General features: G+C 42.0%; 2 protein-coding genes across 2 annotated transcripts; one reads left to right on the forward strand and one right to left on the reverse strand.

Annotated features, from left to right (window-relative positions):
• Positions 1-1,157: 1,157 nt before the first annotated feature.
• si:ch211-253b8.5 (dysbindin) lies at positions 1,158-14,932 on the forward strand. Its single transcript, XM_061070556.1, has 4 exons — positions 1,158-1,345; positions 13,854-13,994; positions 14,067-14,210; positions 14,297-14,932. Exons 1-4 carry the CDS (start codon positions 1,303-1,305, stop codon positions 14,530-14,532), a joined length of 564 nt encoding a protein of 187 aa, XP_060926539.1. The 5' UTR covers positions 1,158-1,302; the 3' UTR covers positions 14,533-14,932.
• A 2,494-nt stretch (positions 14,933-17,426) lies between these two features.
• Positions 17,427-19,341, reverse strand: LOC133000579 (protein LSM14 homolog B-like). The gene is made up of 8 exons (XM_061070525.1): positions 19,215-19,341; positions 18,957-19,120; positions 18,700-18,829; positions 18,412-18,594; positions 18,230-18,307; positions 17,914-18,054; positions 17,680-17,806; positions 17,427-17,583 (listed from the first exon to the last, which is right to left on the reverse strand). Exons 1-8 carry the CDS (start codon positions 19,339-19,341, stop codon positions 17,427-17,429), a joined length of 1,107 nt encoding a protein of 368 aa, XP_060926508.1.
• Between the last annotated feature and the right edge of the window lie 1,884 nt (positions 19,342-21,225).

Below are 21,225 nucleotides of genomic sequence, written 5' to 3' on the forward strand. Positions count from 1 at the left end.
TTGTTGGAGGCAGCTTCAAGGAATTTGCAATGCAACTTCATTATCTTATTTCAGACAACTCACATTCAAACGTTTATTGGAGCATTAGAACAGGTTTAGTGTTTGGCGTCCAGGCTCCAACTTAATCACTCCCCCATGTGATTACACAGGAATGATGAGAGTGATGAGAAAATACTCTCAACCCCCCGGTCGGAGCCTACAGGTGGATGCTTGGGTGGTGGAGGGGCTGAAGCAACTGGTAGCAATACTGCAGCAGCAGTGCGAGCAAAGGGGATGAGACGGGTGTGACTTATAGATGTTTTATGGAGAGTGAGGTATGTCACATTAATGGAGCAGCGAAGCTCAGGTTTGCTGCCTGAACTAGTTCACTGGCGTCGCTCCATTAAAACACTTTAAATCTGTGCTGTGCAAGGGCAGCCGTTGGCTTGCACAGCAGTTCTGGTCCAAGTTGTGATACATGCATAATTGTATGCTCTTTATGTTCTTTGGTGAGTTATGCTAAGTCTGTGTTGTCAACAAAATTTGTATACATTCTTGTTTAATAAGTTACATTTTCACAAAAATGTATTTTTTTGCTGCTATTGCCCAAAATCTTATGACAACTTTGAAAAAAAGACAACTAGTTTTGATATTTGTTGTTTTTTAATTGAAAATATGAACAACATCTGAAGGCAACAACGTGTTCCTCAAGAAAAGACAACTGGAAAAAAGCTTTTATATTGTTCAGAAACCTCCGTGCTAACAATCAATAAGGAACCAGAATCCTTTTGACATCGTGATAATAACATGTTTATCCCTGCTGTCCTTGAGCCTGAAGGTCAAACAGAAGAGAGAGGGTTTGAATCTGAAAATAAAAGAGTGGAGACAGGAAAGAGGAGACTGAGGAGGAGGAGGTGAGGAGTGGGGGGGTATAAGAAGACAAAAATAACAACGGCATGTGTCTGTCTCTCCTTGGTATTTTCCATTCTGTTACACAAAATCCCTCCTTCCCCTCTCCTCAATCCCTTCCTCGCTCTTGTCCAGCTCCTCCCCTCCTCCCTGTCATTGGTCAGCCGGTCGGCTCCACAGAGCCACAAACTTGTTCTTGCCTCATCCAAGTGGCTCAGAGAGTCCACTGGGGGGAAAGAGGCAAAGCTGGGAAAGGAGAGCAGCAGAGAAGCAGGGCAGCATCAGTCACTTTGGAGCCTTCCAGACTCAGAGGTAGCAGAGGAGGTGAGAGATGAGCTGCAGCTGAACTCTCACAGGGCTCACTGACACCACACCACAACCTGATTGGTTTCTTTCCCACGATTCTCCAGCAACATGAGCTCCTCATCCTCCAACCTGCACAAAAAACGCCTGCCATGTGAGTAAACCATTCTTTCAAACTTCTGAACCTTAAGCAGACATGTTTCACTTCAGGCGGATGTTTTGAGACGTGACGACAAGTTTGCTCCATTTACAGAGTTTCCGTTTTCAGATGTGGGGCATGACATTAGAGGGGAAACTCCAAATTGGGCTGTCAGAAGTAGAACACACACACACAGACAGACATACATGGAGCTAGAGCTTTAAAATTGCTGCTGCTGTATGAATGGGGAAGTGACCAGTCCCAGTGCAGTGCCAGCCAAAAGTCAGACAGGAATGTTGAATCATCATCCTGAGTAATGTTCACTAATTCCAAGTGAGTAGGTCACACACTCACAAACACACACGCACACACACATAATGACACACACACACACACACACACACACACACACACACACACACACACACACACACACACACACACACACACACACACACACACACACACACACACATACACACACTTGTGTCTATAGTCGTGAGGACACTCATTGACATAATGCATTGCCCAGCCCCTTACCCTAACCGTAACCATCACAACTAAATACCCAACCCTGACCCTAACCCGAACCCAACCCTAACCCTTACTCTAACCATTACCCTAACCAGAAAGACATGCACGCACGCACACACACACACACACACACACACACACACACAAACACACACACACACACACACACACACACACACACACACACACACACACACACACACACACACACACACACACACACACTGAGGATCTCTGGTTCTAATAGGATTGTGGCTGCAGAGCTCACCAGGGGTCTGACTGCAGTAGGGTCTGCAGCTTGCCCCCATGCAGAATTGAATTAGCTGCGATGAGATCAGTTTGTGATCTCACGAGGCTAAAAACAACCCCAGGGAAGGCGCCTCCCACCTGTTGCTTGGCCGACCCGGCCTCCAGTCCCTCACTGACCATGCTCTCCTGTTTTATTATCATTGTGGGAATGTGCCTGCCAGAGTGCACATGCGTGTGCTGTGGAGTGAAGGACCGGCCAGCTGCAGGAAGCATGTTACTCATGAACTGTCTGCGCTCTATCTTTGATTAATCACACAATGAGTCTGAGGGATACACAGTATGTGTCTGCTGTCAAGTCACTGGGTCATTGATGGAACATACTCATTAGAATTTTTACTGCGGTCTTACTGCTTCGAGAGCATTAAGAACTTCTGGTGGGAAAATAAGTCAAGGGTCTCTTGAAAGCTGCAGGAAGCCACAGCAGTGTATTGAACTAAATGGCAACATCAGCATGCTAATGTGGTAACCATGACAATGCTAATGTCAAGAAGGTATAGGAGGAGGCCGTCACAGCTGTGCGGTTTGCTGTAAGTGGACTTAATGTGGAATTATGCTTCTCTGAAGATGCAGGTAAACGTCATTGAATGTAGACATTATGTTCTCACATATTTTCTGTACCCTGGTCCTTGAAACCACTCAGTGCATAAAACATCCCACGCTTCTGGTTGGCTTGAGGAAGCTAAGCAAACTACCTGTCCCAAACTAAAGTCAGAGAATATGAACTCTGTCAGATTGAATAATTATTTTTTTTTAAATTTGAAATTCAGTTTAAATATGATTTCACTTGACATAATACATTTTTTTACATTATGTTATTTCCATAGCACATTTAAAAACAGGATTTACAAAGTGCTTAGACAGACAAATCTAAGACAGGATACTCTGTGTTATTTCCAAAAATGTACTAATAAAAACGATAAAACAATAACAAGACTGAATCATGTAAAAGCAGTAATTACATATAAAACAGTTTAGGGACAATAAACAAGAGGACAAAATTACAACAACGCAAATAAACATGAATAAAAATAACATAGGATGATAAAAGGAAATATACAATTGATAAATGGTTCTGTCAAATACACTACCAGTAAAACGTTTCTCAGTGTTTAATCGGGTTTAACTACTGATGTCGGCTCACCGCTCTCTAACATTGGCTCTCAACATCATGCTCATTTTCAGCAGTTCCATATAGTTAAAGAAAATAGTTTAATAGTGTTAATAGTGTCAAGATATAACAGGAATATTGACAGAATCATAGTAAATGTGAAGGAAACTCATGTGGTGCAAATACATAGATTATAACCCTAACCCTAACACTTTAAGTTAATTATACTTATGGGTCTGTGTGTGATTATACTAAACAGCGCTGCCTGGATGGCTGAGAAGCAGAGCAGCCCTGGGGAACACAGACCAGCTCCTCTCATTAGTTCTCTAACAAATTCATCTCCTCACTGTTGAGCTGAATCCTCTGTGTATAGAAAGTGTTAGTTCCTTCAGGCAGACATTGAGCAGAGGAAGACAGCATCACTACAGTTAGCATCGTGTAAACACTCCAACCACAAAAAAACAAATTCACCTGTTTAGTCTTTTAATAATTTGGAGCTGGAGGATCAGGATCACCTGATGATCAAAGAAGAAAAGAGACGGAACATTTGTCAGTAAATAATTGGACGCTAAGACTGTCACATCAACTTTTATATCATTATTTTGTCTCATGGCCACCAACGCTCCCCTACACGTGATGCTCAATTCAATGACAGAACATTTGAGCTATTTACTAATTTGCTGGTTCCAGCCTCTCAAACAGGCAGATAGAGGATATAAACCTAAAAACTCACTTGCAAAACTAGTACTTCTAGACATTTTGTGAACCAATAAGTGAAAATAACAAATCCGTCAAACTCCAAAAATGAACTCTATGATACCTCTCAGACAAAGTTACAGACTAGATGGCGAACATCGTTGAGCATCTAGCAGCTTAAGAGACAGATAGCGTGCTGCATTCAAACTTGTGAGCTCGTGGTTATGACATAAGTAGACGTGAACATCAGGTGGTTAAGTCATGAGAACACCAGGCAACAACAGCACGGTGGTATTATTGTTATTACTGTCAGCGTCCAAAAGGCAAAAAGCTTGACAGGCAAGCAGCCTAGTAACATAGATCAGGAGATGCAAATACATAATGACAGAGGCCAAATGTATCTTATGTATCTTAATCTTAATCAAATAGGCCTTTGGGAATAGCTACATTTCCCTTATACATAGTATAAAATTACAATATATTAACTTGTCATCAAACACAAAATGAACTTGTATGCCCTTTACTTTTCTAATGGTGTTCTTGGACCCCTCTTCTGAATACAGTTAACATGACCCTATTTAAAGGCAGGTTGCAAAAATATCAACTCCAAATAAATGCTTATGTTGCAGGGTTGGATTATAGACTGTATAGAAAAATTTACAACATGACTGCAGGCTTCAAAAGGACAAAATGCAAACGTAGATGAAGATAATGCAAGTTTAAGGCTTTAGGAGGGGATATATAAAATAAAGGTGAGAAATTGTAACACTGGTATTTTCTCTTTATTTGTCTGATTATAACTGAGGAATTGTGGAATTAGTATGTAGATACAAATGACAAGACATTCAGTTTACTTTAGTTCCAGTGGAGCAGAGAAAACTAATCATATTATGACATTTAAAAGCATATTGAAACCCATCCATAAGTATTTGTAGAGGTTACAGCAAAACAAAAGATTAAAAAAAAATCTGTAAAATACTTTAAACACTGTTATCTTCAGCCCAACCCGGTCTCCACAAACAAGGAGGAGAAATGTTTGAGGGACTGTGTTGGCTTTAACCAAACACTCTTAGTTCTCCCGGCTGACGGGAGAATAGCTTTAAACCTTCCTCACATAAACTGGCAGAGACAGTGCGGCTTTTCCGGGAAGAACTGGGAGCAGTGTGAATGCTGAAGTGATTACAATGAGGACAGAAGTCCGCTCATGTGAGGATCTAAGGCAGAAAGAAGCATTCGGAGAGAGAGACCCAGCTCTGACCCTGAGTCACAGTTGACAGACTCGGATAGACGCATCCACTGGATGATTCAGTTGTTATTATGAGATTTTTTTGAAGGGAATTTCTGGGTTTAACAATGTTGGTCCGTCTGTTGCCAACCACAAACTCGTTCATGCTGTTAACTTTAATATAAAGTCCTAAAACTTTACCGACCGCCACTGAATATGGTTAATAACCTTATTCCAGTATTAATTAACAGTCACTGCAGATAAGAGGATTTGTAAATGTGTGTGTCAGTACTTTGTCAGCTGCTGAAGCTTATTGTGTTGATCACAACTCATGACAGTCTGCCTGTGGGCTTATGGAGGCCAGTGGGACAGGACAGTCCCCTACAAACCCTCCCATTGTTAGAGTGGATGTGATCCAGGCAGGAGGGAAGGAGGGAGAGAGAGGGTTAACACTGATGTCACTGTTTATCTGACTAACTGGGCTAATGGTGCTGGACACTGCTTTGTCCCAGTGAAGAGAGAAAAGACAGATCCAATATGCAAATAACGCGCTCACACACACACACACACACACACACACACACACACACACACACATGCACACACACGCACGCACACACGCGCCTAGGCACTTAAACACAGACCAGATAGGCACACAAACACACATCAATAGCTGCCATTAATAATTCACGGTCCTTGCAACTAGAGCCCAGTAAATGGCAGCATTTGAAAAGAGAACAGTGAGAGAGAGAGAGAAACCAAAAATAAAAGTGTGAGACAGAGCAGCTGCACAGTCTCCAACAATGTTTTTGTCCTTTAGACAAATGTGGCCACCTGCCTGTTTTTTTGTTTAGAGGGATGAGAAATGGGTACAGGCAGGCTAAGTAATGGTTGTTAAAACGCAGTAGAGGAATTCTACATCAAGACCCTCAGGATGCAATAGATGGTTTAAACATCATGTTTCTAAATGTGTGGTTGTGTGTTCATGCTGTTAGAGCAGGATAACTCCTCCACCAGTGCCCACCCTGTCCCTGCACCACACTTTAAGACCACAGAGACACTATTAATCACAGCAACAGTCTCAGCAAAGGGACTGATCCCTGCAGCTGTAGATTGTCAACAGTCCGCTGCAGCTGCTGCTGAGGTCAGTGCTGGACGGTGCAGAGGAGACTCCCTGTAAAAATAAGATGTATCCTCATATTTGTAAGTAAAGAAGGTGTGCAGGTGTGTCCTCTTTATTCCTCCAACCCACAACCATGTGTTGACTCACTTTCAGCCTACCTCTCCAATCATGTGCGTTATTATCAGATATCCTCCGCCCGTCATCCATACATTTCCTCCTTCTCTCTCTCTCTCTCTCTCTCTCTCTCTCTCTCTCTCTCTCTCTCTCTCTCTCTCTCTCTCTCTCCCTCGCTCCCTCTCTCTGTCCTGTCTCAAAGTGTGTGGCTGGAAAGGCCTTAGCCCAAACAAGTGTTACGTCAGAGGTTCACATCTGTCCACTGTTTAATATAACCACAAAACTGTTTGCAAGAGACAGCAAGAACTGTTATACTTGGACTGAAGTATGGGGGACAAAAATGACTTATTTATCAACCAGTCAATACTTTATGTAAAGTATCCCACGATTTGTACTTCCCTAACACCAGTGGGACATTTCTAGGCATTTTGCCTCAATGATAAGTGCCTAGAAGTGTCCAGCTCATTCTAATTGGTCGGGACATTTCTAGGCATTTTGCTTTAAATACAGAAAAAAAAAAAAAAAAATTAAAGACACATTAAATAGAATAATAATTAACTGCATTTTAAATAAATACATACTTTTAATTGATTGGGAATATATGTAGCAAGTATCTTATATTTAATTTATATAAAATAATTAAAGCCTTTGTTTGATCTTTGTATACATTGCTCTTTCTATTTACATAGCCATAATTACTTTTAAATTGCACATATATATTTCCATTAATTCATCATTTCTGTGATATTTTTGCATTCCTATATAACCCTGTGTATCCTTATATTTATTCATTGTCATATCTTTTTATGTTTTTATATATTTATTCAGTAACCCTAACCCTCTATACTGACACCATAGGAAAACAGTGAAAAGCCTTAAGTCCTGACATTTTTTTTGCGTTACTTAAACCACTGTTTTCAATATAAATCTAAATTGAGGCAACACATGGACGTATGTACCACCACCATTTGAAAAGGGATGACCTCATTCATTTGTATAAGGAAACCACTTCTGAGAAGAAATGCTCAGCTTGGATTAAAGGAATCAAACCGAGAGTCTGGCAAACTGCTCTATTATAAACACAGAGGAGGAAACGCTGGTTCCCACCGGGGTTTCTGTTTAACTACTGTTCACTGGGGGGCTCTGGTCCGTGCTGCCCCGACAACCACAAACAACTGGATCATCTGCGCTGGCAATTTTCTCAGCTCTCTACTCGACCTTCCCTCCTCAAAGTCACAGGGGACTTTGTGCTTGGGGTCTCACATTTTTCATTTAGCACAGTGAAGTGACTGCAGCCTGTGGGTGACATTGAGTTCATTGACATTAAGCCTCCAGATCAATGTGCTTCCTCTGTGAAGTTGCTGCTTCTAAACCAGCGTGTCGGGGTCCCGTCCTTGAAAACATGATCGGGGGGAGGCACATGACAGGTGGTGGTTCATGGTGTTTACACCAGAAGATGTGTCTCAATGGAAAAACAGTCAGAGGACAGACGGGCATTGAATGATCTGTGCATCATCATGAGTGAATGATGTGATTAATCTGCTGTCATCCTTTTTTACAGTAATTTATGAAATGCCTACAGAAATGAGGGCTGTTCCCCACAGTGCACACACATTTCTTTTATTCGGTAATTTGATTACCGTTTTCTATTGGCTTATAAAACAACGTGTAACAAATGAGGTTGAGTTTTGGCGTGTCCCCCTCTGCTAGATCCCCCAAAAAAGAAAAGATTTCCAGTAACCGCCTTCATGTCGGAGGAGTGCAGGCCAGTCCTGTTCTCTTACATCTCTGCCTTTGTCCAGCTCTGAATGGACCCTTTCTCTCTCTGCCCCCTGAGCAGGAGGAGGATCTGGGTTTGTCTTTATGTGGGGAGGCAGAGTGGCACACACACGCACATTGGGCCCTGTCCGCTCCGCTGTCTGTATCTCCTGCCTGTTCCCAGCCCTGACCTCTGACCTCTGCCTCCTTAAGTCTGCCAAGCACAGAGGAGGGAAGAGAGGAGGGAGACAGATAGTAAAATAGAAAGAAAGCAAGGAAGGAGGGACAGATGGTAGGGAGGAAGGAAGGAAGGAAGGAAGGAAGGAAGGAAGGAAGGAAGGAAGGAAGGAAGGAAGGAAGGAAGGAAGGAAGGAAGGAAGGAAGGAAGGAAGGAAGGAAGGAAGGAAGGAAGGAAGGAAGGAAGGAAGGAAGGAAGGAAGGAAGGAAGGAAGGAAGGAAGGAAGGAAGGAAGGAAGGAAGGAAGGAAGGAAGGAAGGAAGGAAGGAAGGAAGGAAGGAAGGAAGGAAGGAAGGAAGGAAGGAAGGAAGGAAGGAAAGAAAGAAAGAAAGAAAGAAGGAAGGAAGGATGGATAAAGAGACGGATAGACAGAAGGACGGTAGGGATGAAGGACTTGAGGAAGGATGGAGGGGGGAAAGAAGGAAGGAAGAAAGAAAAGAAGAAAAGGACATAAAAGAATTACATAACTGAAGCCAGATCAAGCCAGAGAGGTATATACAGGAGATAGACAGATGAGTAGATGGGGAAAACAGTAAAAAAAGACAGAAAAAAAGGCAGACATTTTACATTACGAGACAAAGGTTACAGAACAAAGAGAAGAGAAAGAGAGCGACAGAAAAAAAGAAACAAAGAGCTATAACGAGGGGCAAAATGAGCTCTGTGTTATGTACAACTCTCCTTTTGTTGAGCACATCTTTGAAACTCGCCTCTCTTCAGCCTCAAAGGAACCTATATCTCGCTAAAGAACAGAACTTGAACATGATTGGACGGATCCACTTGTCAACAACCACGTGATTGGTTTCCCACACTAACCATCACCCGCTCAAACAACCTTGACCCTGAAATAAATCTAAATGGCAGGGAGGTGGTGCATCTGTCGAGCGTCAGGCCTAAACATAGTTAATGGCAGGTTCAGAGGGGACTCTTTAAGGTCATTAGTGGAGGCTAATCTTCAGCTCTTGAATCCTAGCTGTGCAATCACTGACATGGACCCTCCACGAGCAGTACAACAATTCCCTATCAGAGCCCAGCTAGATGTAATGTTCTTCAAGCATTCAGGTTATATGAGTGAAAATCAGGGGAGAAGTGAGCTGTATGAAAAAAATCCTATTTACAAGACGGGCTCCAGATAGTGGAGAAAAATTCATCATGACTATAAACTGAACTGATCTGACAAGTGACATATCAGCATATGATCAATATAAAAATATCTCAACCCGAGATAGTGTCAACAATCTCAGGTTGGGATATGTTTCAAAAGGCAGCTATTTAACGTATATATTATTAAGATGTTGCATGGACAGGTAGCCCGTAATGAAAAACATGAATTTCCTGAAGAACTTCACAGGATAAATATCATATTGAATAGCAGTCTGCTCTCGTTTTAAATGAAAGGGACGGCTAGACCTGTATTCAATACAACTTCAAAAACATATTCAATTGACCTTCCGAAACAAGAAAGGATGCCAGATAAATAGTTTGGTCAAACATAAAAGTTATGAGAAAAATATCAAACCAACCATTAAACCCAGTCTAATGGATCAGGTACAATATATTTCAAATTAATACAAATGTACAATCAGGAACAAAATAGCAAAATTATACCCTAATTATATCGTTTTGAGGATGAAGTTACTCATAAGCAATTATGGGATTCGTGTAACAGGTTAAACACGAGTAACCACAGGTATAATTCGTACAAACAAAGGGACACAAAACATCATGGCCACCAAGATAAAAAATGTGTTCACTGTTGGACAAGTGGGTTTGAGAGAGGTGCACTTGAAAATCATTACCATCTACCTTTGAATTCCACTAACGACTGTCTGTATGTGAAAAGCATATCTTGCGAACCATTCATCTTAAAAGCTTCATACTCGGTATGTGTGACCTGAATGGCCTCAGAAAGTGCAGTGTCAAATTGGGTGCGATTTAGACACGCCATCCTGTCAACATTGGAGGCAGGGCAGTGTATCTTCAGTCTGTAAACTGATCTGACCATGTCTCCTTCTGCATCGGACAAATGAAAGCAGTGGTCGGCAACTGGGTCAAACCAGGGGTCCAAATAGCCATCAGATCATTTTAGTATTGCTTTATATCGAGAGCTTTTATTTTGAAAAGATGTGAATTTGGGTCTGAAGATTGTGTGGATGCTTTACAGTCCTCTGGATTACCTGACATGCAATGTATGAAAAAATAGCACCATTTTGGGAAATCATGCAAACTTACACCACACATGTGAACTGTAATAAAGGTAATTCATTTTCATTTTATGAGAAACATTGACCATAACCCAGGTAGGATGAACACAAAGCTTTCTAACCTAAATCTGCAACGTTGACAGTTTGAGGAACATTCATTATTGACATGGAATAATTCTGAAGTAGCTCAGGAGCATTACCACAGGACAAGAGAACTATCCATTCCAAACAGGCCGGTTTGGAAAGCTGCTCAAATCAAATAAGAAACATTAACTTTAAACAATTTAATTCAATATTTTTAAATTAAAACAAGTAAACGTAAAAATACCCTCATTTGACAAGGAGTCTGGGCATGTCTGGCTGTGAATAGCTGTGACACACACACACATTATTGAATTTAGGACAGAAGGAAAAGAAAGAGAGACAGAAAGAGACAAGACAAAGACATAGGGATAGAATGAAAGGAATGATATGAGGTGAAGTTAATGCCAGCAGGTTAACTCTCCATCCTCGCCCTGGAGCGGCCTCACACCCTCCAGACGTCTTGAGACATGATACTAAAGACTCTGGGTTGTGGTGGGACTGCAGCAGAGTGGACATGTGATCCAATCGGTGGTGGAGACTGCGGTCGTGGCTTTTCTTGTGACGGAGGATTTTCCCGTGTGAGTGGTTGCGCTAGTCAGAGGTCAGCGGGGTCGTCCGCGTGCAGCCAGGGAAGACGCATCGATCAAGGTGATTCTAAGGGAAAAAAAGGAACTGGATAGGGAAGCAAAATCAATGTGGGGTTATGCATCTGTAGCTAACCTTTAGATATCAGTGGGCCTCAGCCTTTAAGCAGAAACAATCAATTGTGCGATCAATCAGTGTTTAACCGAGTGGGGAAGAAACCCAGCATCAGCAATTTGTTTAAACCTGGAGCCTGTAATGAAAAGCATCATTTTTCTTGAGATGGTTGCAGTGGAAAACATTATTAAACAGCTGTCTGCTCCCTCGTCCAATACACATCCAGTGTTGACATGAAGTCCTCCAGTGGTCACATTAAAGAGGGGGGGGGGCTCTTTTCAGTCGAGCACACGTCTGACAGGCAGCTCCTGCTTGTGACTGACATCCTGCTTCATCAGCACTGTTCCCTTCGCTTCACCGAGACTGTGTTTCTGTTTGTGTGTTCATCACGGACCCACAACCTTCTCTTCCACAAAGACACAACTCCACAAAGACGAATACACTAGAAAGACAACCACTATTGCTTTTCAAGACTGCGAGTGGGACTGAACTGTGACCAAAAACACACACGGCTGTCTGTCTGTATATATACATAATGGCCAAGGGAAGTGCAGGGTTGCATCTGGTGCAATTTGGACGCATGATTTGTTCAATATTACAACAAATTTAACAGGAAACTTTAGAGCAGGTACCACATGTCAGCATATCACGCCTCCTGCAGGGGGCTCATAGTGACACCTGCTTTCTGTCTTCGGTAAAAATCAGTGACTTTCAGATCAATCACAATCTGCAACATTTGAACCGAACTCGTCACTTCCTCTGCGTCCTCCTTCACGTCGGCTTCAGCGTTGGAGCCGGTGAGATCCCTGTGCCCAGGAGGCAGGCTGTGGCACAGGGCTGAGCAGAGCTGCAGCGACCCGCTCTCCTCCTGTCCTCATGTGCCCGACTCAGTGATGGGAGAGGGCTGATGCAGCACTCTCAACAAGGCAACCTGTAGAGGCATTTCAGGCCAACATCTACATCATTTTTGCATTTACAGTGACCGCAGAGATTTTCTGACTGCAGCAGTTGAAAGCTCAGCTCATTATGTGAGGTTGTGCCAGAGGGAATCTTTTCTCTTTTGTCCTCCTTTCTCCCAGCCCTCGTATTGTAATCTGCCATCACCCTGTGGGATAGAGCCACTGTGACTGCTGCTCTCAACACAGCCCAGATAATCTTCACTCTATTCCCAGTTCAGTCATGGCTCGAAAGCCTCATCCTATTATTCCAGTCACTGTCTGCTGGTTGTAATAGCTCCTCAAAACTCCGACACTGCTCTAATGGCACACATTAGACGGACATCAACCTCATCCAACCTGTAACAAGCATATTAGTATATTTCCTCAAATCATTAAATGTCATTTAACTCAGTTGCTTCCTTTGTATGTATTTGGGTTGACTCTTGTGAACATGTTATCTAAAGAACGCAAATAGGGAATTTCTTTAAATGTGTTATACAAACATTCACTTGGACTCATGGATTAAGTGATTCGATTTGGACGGTCAAACGTCAAAGGACAGCATCACAGTGGCCTCAACATGTTCTGGGGGGGGGATTCTGGAACAGGATTTCGAAAGTCTGCCTTCAGGGAGTTTCTTCAAATCTTGATCCCTTATCACTAAGACGCAAACATGAATTGATTTGAGTTCAGTGGTCTCTGGTCAAAGGTCACAGTGACATAATACAAGTCTGAAAGAAATTAATGTAAACCGAAACACGGCACTGGTTTAGTGGAGGCATACAACCACAGCCCAATGCCGAGGGCTGTTTTAGTCATAGTGGGAGTAATATTCACTGACATGACTTCAGTCCATCAATCCACTCACTGTTTTGGAAAATGATACTCATGAAGGGTAAAATGAGTATCTCATAACAAAACTAATTTAGAAAGGGACCTGACAGCCTGCGTTTTCAAATTATCTGTGGATCAAGACTGATTCATAAAATATAAAAACTGATACAGTGTTGCTTTGGACAGTTTGTCCAATTAGTGTTCTGATTAAAGTTAATTTGTGTCAGTGAAATGTATAAAAAACCACAGGACTAAAGTTAAGTGGAAAATGGTGCAAGCAATTCCTTTGTTTTATATTAACTTATATTATTAGATAACATATCAACAAAACAACAAAAGTAACTGTGAAATGTGTAATTCACTTTTCATTATGTCTCATTGCTCGCTTGTTTTATTTGATTAGTCAATCTCAACAGAGTCCAAGAATCCACAGTCACTTGTGGCTCAATGTCCCCCCCTTCTGGTTAATAACAGTTGAGTCTCAACATAGGTCTCAAAGTACAGTATGAGTAACATCACCCAGTAATTTACACAGTGGAAAACACATCTGTGAAGACTTCTCATGTTGTGTTTGCTTGACATGATCTCAGGCCTCCTGTCTCGAATGTAAAACTTGATCTGAGCAGCTTTCTGACATCCTGTATTTCTGTGGTGCTTTTCTAGCGGAGTCCGAGAGAGGCCAGAGGCTCCCAGATGTGGAGCTCAAGCTGAAAGAGAGGCAGCGTTTCTTTGAGGAGGTCTTCCAGCATGATGTGGACGTCTACCTGTCCTCGGCACACCTGTGCATCAGAGACTACCAGAGACGTGAGTTGGACTGGTGCAGTTTCTGTGAGAATTCAGACGAGAACTATTTCTTATCTCCCGCTCTTCTGACAGCTCCCATTGGCAGCGTCTCGTCCATGGAGGTGAATGTGGACTTGCTGGACCAGATGGACCTGACTGACAACTCTGACCAGGAGGCTTTGGATGTCTTCTTCAGTTCTGGAGGAGAAGACGAAGGCCTGACGTCCCCACTGCCAGGTATGGACACCAGAAGTAGAACAAAGATGACTAGCGATGTAACAGCAAATTTATATTCTTGACAATGTTTGTCGTCTCACTCACAGTCCAACGAAACAACAACAACAACGAGGAAGTCAACAGTAATGGACTCTTTCGACACGTCCTTGATGGCCTGGACGCCAAGTCCCGCATGTCCTCCACATCTTCAAACTCCTCCTCCGAAAGCCAGACCACCAATGCCAACGGTGCAAATACCCCTGTGGTCGGGTTCGAAGATGAAGAAGTACACACCAGCACAGTGAGAAGGAGGTTCCCACCTCCAGAGAAAGAAAGGATGTAAAGCGGATCTCCTCCTGCAGGATGGCAGCTGTCACCTCTGGTCGGGGTTAAGAGTTTACTGTGGTGCAAGACATTCAAAGAAGCCTCTCAGTTACGACTGTCTTCCACAGACTGTCGCTTATCTCTGCTCACAACCTTTCTTTTGACTGATGGTTGTTGTTGGTTGGGTGCTGTGTGTGATTTGGAGGTGGAGACCATGACCTGTAAATATGGAGATTTCCTATTAATCTGACCGGTTTCTATTCCTGTAATGGCATGTTTGAAGGACAAGACCTGCTCCTCTGTCACTTACTTCCCAGGATTTTAATTTTGTACAGAATTAACACAGAATAATAATATTATCCATGGACGAAAAATGTGGTGGAAAAAAGTGCTTTAACATTGTAGCAGTTTTTCAGTTTTCTAGCTGTCGTTTAAAAAAAATCTTTAACATGGTTTCTTTGTTTTGACAATAAAGGAATCTTACTCTCACGTGTTCCCACAAACTGACTAAACTGTTCCAGGTAATTTCAAGCTGCAGTTCAATTGTAAAGAAGTGCTCTCGTCATAAAACAAATGCTTCAGGTGAAGTTTGGCTGCCAGAACCTGCAGGGCAGATTCATGAAAAGCTAAATGATTGCATGTTGAATCACCAAAACACCAACATCTTTTCTGTTTTACTGCAACAGTAAACACATCAGTTATTGGTACGGAATTTATCAGTCGGCACAATAAACACAGTCACAAGAATCAGATGTGGTAAAAATGAAAAAACGCTACCATCGACAGGCTAGATCTGTTTGTGAGGGTGGTGGTTACTGAACAACTAATTTGTGGTATAGATCAGTAACTGAAGCTGTGTTTGATGAAGCCAAATTCAATGACGTCAAATAACTCATGAGCAGTGACAAACATAGAGAGTATTACAATAAATACACACGCCCACCCACACACAGACACCCACACACACATATGGGTGTGGATAGCATCGGGGGCAGGGTCTCATCCTTCTTAACTCGGGGGTCGGAGTCAGTCTGGAGCTGGATGTACTGAAGAAGCATCATGCTCTGCGTCCTACTCCTGGTATGAAGCAACCTTGACTATCAGTCTTTTTGAAATTAACGTATATTTAATCACTTTAGCTTAAACAGTATATATACCTCAAAGGTTACACTGATTATTATTCATTCTTCATCTAGAATCTGTCAAGTTTGTGCCTCATTTTCCAGCACAACCAGTATATAAGTTTACTGACATGTATTCTTGTGCTGTTGATATTTCTGTGCAGGTCATAGACTTTTCTCTACAGTTTGAAATAAGTTCGTAAACTAATTGGTGTAAAAGTGACCTTATTAGTGCACAAACAACTGTTTAGAAATATTGTGTATATAGTGTATAAAGTACACCTCGATAATGCCTGTGTATACACTTCGTGGGAACTGGTTCACCTACTATGAGGACAAGAAGTCAAGCAAATAAATGTCATAAATTATGAGCCCCTGCCTTTTGCCTTAATCAATTATACATACTTACTAGTTTCCCCTGAGAAGATTTTTATTCACTGGGAAATAGGTATATCAAAAAGTATCAAAAAACATGCAACAATGAAACCATTTAGTTATCATGGATTTATTGTTCTGTAACTCAGTTGTTAATCACATATGCTCCCGTCAAAAGAATCAAAGCTCGGTGGAGGGACAGATTCCAAAAGTGGATTACAGAAGAGATCAGTCCCAACCCCACATGGACAGTAACCAAATAAGTAAAATATAAAAATCAAGTCAACATTTCAAAAATGTACTTTTTACTCACCTGTTTCAATCCTTCTGATCTGATGATCAGCTCCCACCAGGTAGAGTGACAGTTTGTGCTCATCACTTTGAGGCAGCTGTTGAACTTATTTAACTTTGTGTACAGCCTTAGGAGATGGGCACAATGAATTCCCTCTATACAAGAAAACCAAGCTATCCACTGGATGAGACACTTCTCAACCTGCTTCATCAGGTTGGTAACCTACATGCTCAATTTTATAGCCCAAGTGCTGGGACTAGTTTGCTGGAATGCATGTATGAGCCTGTCGTGGTAAAGTGTTCGGATTTTATGTTTCCCTCATCTTGCAGAGGCTAACCACTCTGCAGGAGACTAGGTCAACCGGCTGGATGCTCAGTCTCACCTGTACCAGAAGAGGGCGACGACGATCAGGCAGAGCTGGACATCAGCATTCCAGAAAACACTGCCAAACTTTGACCCCAAGTTTAACAAGCCTGCCTCCATTTTCAAACCACAAGATATCCTAAAATGAGTGTGCTTCTTAATCAGTGTGCAACTTCCATTAGGTGAGCAGGGGAACCAACCATACATTTTAGCAACTTTAATGCATTTAGATGTAGAGGGATGTTTGCTATAAAGGTTTTGGGTTCAGTTTGATCAGTAGTTTCTCTTCAGATTGAGAATTAGCAGTACCAGATGAAAAGCCAGTCTTTTAAGTTTGTTATTTAATAGCAACTGTAATTTCTCCAGTTTATTTTTACAAGAAAAAGAAAATGAAGCACAGCTGTCTGTCCAGCCAGCTTTCAGTCCTCAGAACAGTCTGGGGTTACATTTGGAGTCAGGTCAGAGACATTCCATACATGTAGTAAAAAAATAAATTAAACGCATGTCTGCTGGCCTGTTCAAATAAAGTGCACGTCGCATGCTTCCAAACAAACTACCAATGAATACATTTGCTTTTAGTGCACAGCTGCTGGATTAAAAATAAATTACTCTTCCATTTCATACGAGGGTTCAAAGTACATTGGGGATAACGAGAAAAAAAAAATTGCTTCAAGTGCTTCAAAAAAGGGGGAAAATAGGGAGGTACTTTTTGATTAGTAGAAAACTACAATATTATTTACAGAAAAAGACAAAGAAAATCCTTTACACTCTCCCACTGCCAACTTTTGGGAGGGGTCGCTGCTCAGTGGCACTCTGGCCCCTGCTCCCTCGGCCTCGGAATCCTCTGCCTCTCAGGAAGCGGCCGGGCACTCCAAATGTTTCCATGTTCAGCTTCTTCTCCTCGGCCCATGTTGTTCTCCTGAGGATGCAAAACATTTTACATTTTAAAAGCAAGTCCTGCAGGAGCATGGCAAACTCCTGAGGCAAGAGACAGTAACCAAAGTAAGATAATAACCTGGGTTTCAGGTCTGAGGAGATGTTGTCAAAGAAGCATTTGGTTTTGTCGTAGTATTTATCAGGAGTAGTTTCCTCCTCCTCCATAGACGGAGATTCTGGGGCCTCTTCAGTCTCCACCTTCTCAACTGCAGCAATTCACAAAAGAAACAAATTAAGTAAACATGTATATACATCGAAAAGCCTTCTAAATGGTGCCCACTGAAAGTGAGGTGACTGGTAACTTCAAACATACCTACAACCTCCTTTGTAAGATCATCTTTAAACTGAGCGTTTGCAGTTTCAAAATCAAAGTCGGAGTCAAACTGCAGAGTTGTAGCCTTGGAGTTTTTAACAATAAGTTGGCCTCTGCTTCGATTCCTGGACCTGCGACTGCCTGAAAACGTTTCAGACACATACAAACACCATGGTAAATCTGGTATAATCAGTTCAATATAAAGTTTCAGGTTTTTGATATTTACTTGTCAACATCTGGGTTAAAAAAAAAAAAATTTAAATAAAAATAGCTAGTGTTAGAAATTAAATGTTTTGTACATTCCTCATTTTTATACCTTGTTTTTGCCTTTGCTTCTGGTTCTCCGTAGCTTGACTTTGAATCTTGGCTGCAGTTGGCTGGGAGGGTGCCCGCTCTAAACACGAATATATTACATGCTTTAAAAAAGGAGCTTTCCCATTTAGTGTGATTAAAACAAGGAATTCAAGACACTAAATTTTGGCTTTTATGTTTTCTTACTGGTGGGTACGTTCTCCTTCTGAAGCTGGGAACCAGACTGTTGGGTTGTGCGAACAGGCGGTCTGCTCAGAGGCTGGGTTGAAGCTTTCCCTCTCCTCGGGGCAGCACTGACCAGTGGCACGGTCTGGACAGCCTGCTCCACCATGGGGGCTCTTCTGACCGGGATGCCATGAAGTCCTGGTACTGAGAGCAAAGGAGCAAACACGGCTGTGGCTTGATCATCTGCAGACATGAGAAACACAAAAAAAATCTCATCTGCCACCGAAGTATCCTACAAATAATTAGTACCTAGACCTAGTGCAGCATTGTACTGCTGGTTGAGTAGAGAACTAGCTGCCAGCTGGTTGTAGGTGGGCATCATGTCCCTGTATGGACTCCATCGTGGGTGATACCCTGCAGAGGAGCTGCCAATGGATGACTGAAATCACAGAAAGTAAGACGTAAGGAAGTGCTTTCATCAGTTGTGACCTTTATTACTTTTATCTGTGCCAAATACATCTGCATAAAAGTGCACAAGAAGCCAGACTGATCTCTGAGCCACACACCTGCACGATGGCAGGGTCCCGGGGAAGTCCATGGTGAGACTTCGGTGGCTCGGACACAGTGATATCCTTGATATCACTTCCCCTGAAAATGATGTATTCATAAATTTCGTCTTTTGGTGGCACTGGTCGGATAGTGTGTCTGTCCTCTGTCCCGTAGGATTTCACTGTTATAAAGAGAACATGAGTGAGGAATGTGGTTGATATTCAGCAGTGAAAGAGAAAACACGTGTGAGCTCACTAATCAGACCCTGAACCTACCTTTGGCCAAAGCGACTGTGGACCGGTCTGTGTCGACGGAGGACAGAATTCCTTCGTAGCGGATCTGTGCCTTGGATATCAGGCTGATTTTGCTGCCGATGTACGGGGTTCCTGCTCCAGTGCTCATGTTTGCAGAGAGAAGTCCGTCCGGCTGAGAAGAAACCGCAGCAGTAATCCCACCTGGGCTCTGCAGCAGTGTGCGCAATCACCCGGCAGCTGCAGCGCTTTATAGGAGCGCTGGTGACGCTCAACTGTGCATAACGGGGGAGGGGGGGCGCACACACACACACACTCCCAGTCGTTTATTGTTCTCTGCTCTTTGTTGACATGCATTTTTACCTCTTCCGTTTAACCTGTGTACAACGTTTAAATAAATTTGTGTGGAATTAAGAGATATTTGACAATAAAATGTTAATGTGTGTTGAAGGGATAGTTCACCCAAAAATTTAAAATTCAGTCATTATCTACTCTCCACTATGGAGGTTGTAGGTGAACAGCTTGAGTCCACAAAACACTTTTGGAGTTGCAGTGGTAAACAGCGTTGCAGCCAAATCCAATACGATTAAAGTAAATGGTGACCAATTCTTTAAATGTAAAAAAACAACAGAAAAAAACACAACAAGCCTCCATACTGCTCCTGTGGTGTCATGCCAGTGTCCGTAAGCCCCAGCATGTCTCAACTCGAAAAATAGGTCATTACACCGTGTTTTTAGCCTAAATGTTCTCTGGGATCCATGAGTGAAGGCGCCTCTGGAGGAGGATATCAGAGGACATTAAGGCCTGAAACATGGTGTAAATGACGGCGTTTCAAATTGAATTTGAATGTCAGGGCTTGTTTTTTCTGTTTTTTTTTTACATTTGAAGAATCAATCCTTGGTTACCTTAATTGTATTGGTTTGGGCTGCAACGCTGTTTACCCCTGAAACTCCAGAAGTGTTTTGTGGACTTTAACACTTAGAACAGAAAGACCCTTAGCTGCAACAAAAGTGCTCTGCTTATTACTGCTATGCCTATTTTCTTTATTGTCGAAGTACATGAAATTAAAAGTGCCAGTGCATTAACAGTAAAAAAGTTTTATATTTGCTGCAGTACTTGGAGTTGCAGTTGTGTGTCCAAGAAAAATAAAGCCGACACAAAACCAGTTACATATCTTCACCCTCTTTAACTAATGGCCCAAATAATTTTTAAATAATTTTTCAGGTTTTTCAGAAAATTAACCAAATATTGAATATATGATATTTAGTAATAATTTCACACAAAAAGGTTATGAAAATAGATGATTATTGACATACTAATAACAATGTCTGTCAATTATGTAACATAAGCGGACTAAATTACTTTTTGAAACTGCCTTTGTGAATTAAGCAATTTTAAATCTTCAACTCTGTCAACAATAAAGCATAACTAACAAACTAACTACACATAATGCTGAGGAGGCAGGTGCATCTCCCCAGTTCTCCCTCCAGCTCTTCTTTGATGGGTTCTTGACTGATGCCTATTAATGTGGCAAATTTTTCAAGGAAGTGATGAGACTTGTGATGGAAATCTGGAAATACAAGAGGCTGGAACAGCATATTGTCTTTGTGTATTTTAATAGGGGCTTTTTGCACAAGGATCAAGGATCTCAGAGGGAAGATGGAGAACAGTCAAATGCAAGGATGTTATATAGGAGGACTAAGGTTATCTCTCAGAACCAGTTAAAACTGGTTCTGAGAGATAGCGCAGGTTGAGAGAGGAATTTAAACACAGACAACTGATTTACTTATGTTTTCTTTGGAGATAAGGAGACATACATTCAGTTCTTTGGAGAGTTAATAAGTGGCTAAAGGGTCAGTTGACAGTTTTCAGGTCATACACAGTTCAGACCAAAAAACAGCTCGGGTCATAAAGTATTTGGGCAGTTTTTATATGTATTTAGATACAGCTCATACAAGTCTTTAGACAGGGCTGCAAAAACGTACTTCACAACTTCAAAATAGTTTTCAACCACACTTAGTTAATTTTGCCAATA

This window comes from Limanda limanda, chromosome 4 (genome assembly GCF_963576545.1).
Source record: "Limanda limanda chromosome 4, fLimLim1.1, whole genome shotgun sequence".
NCBI lineage: Eukaryota > Metazoa > Chordata > Actinopteri > Pleuronectiformes > Pleuronectidae > Limanda > Limanda limanda.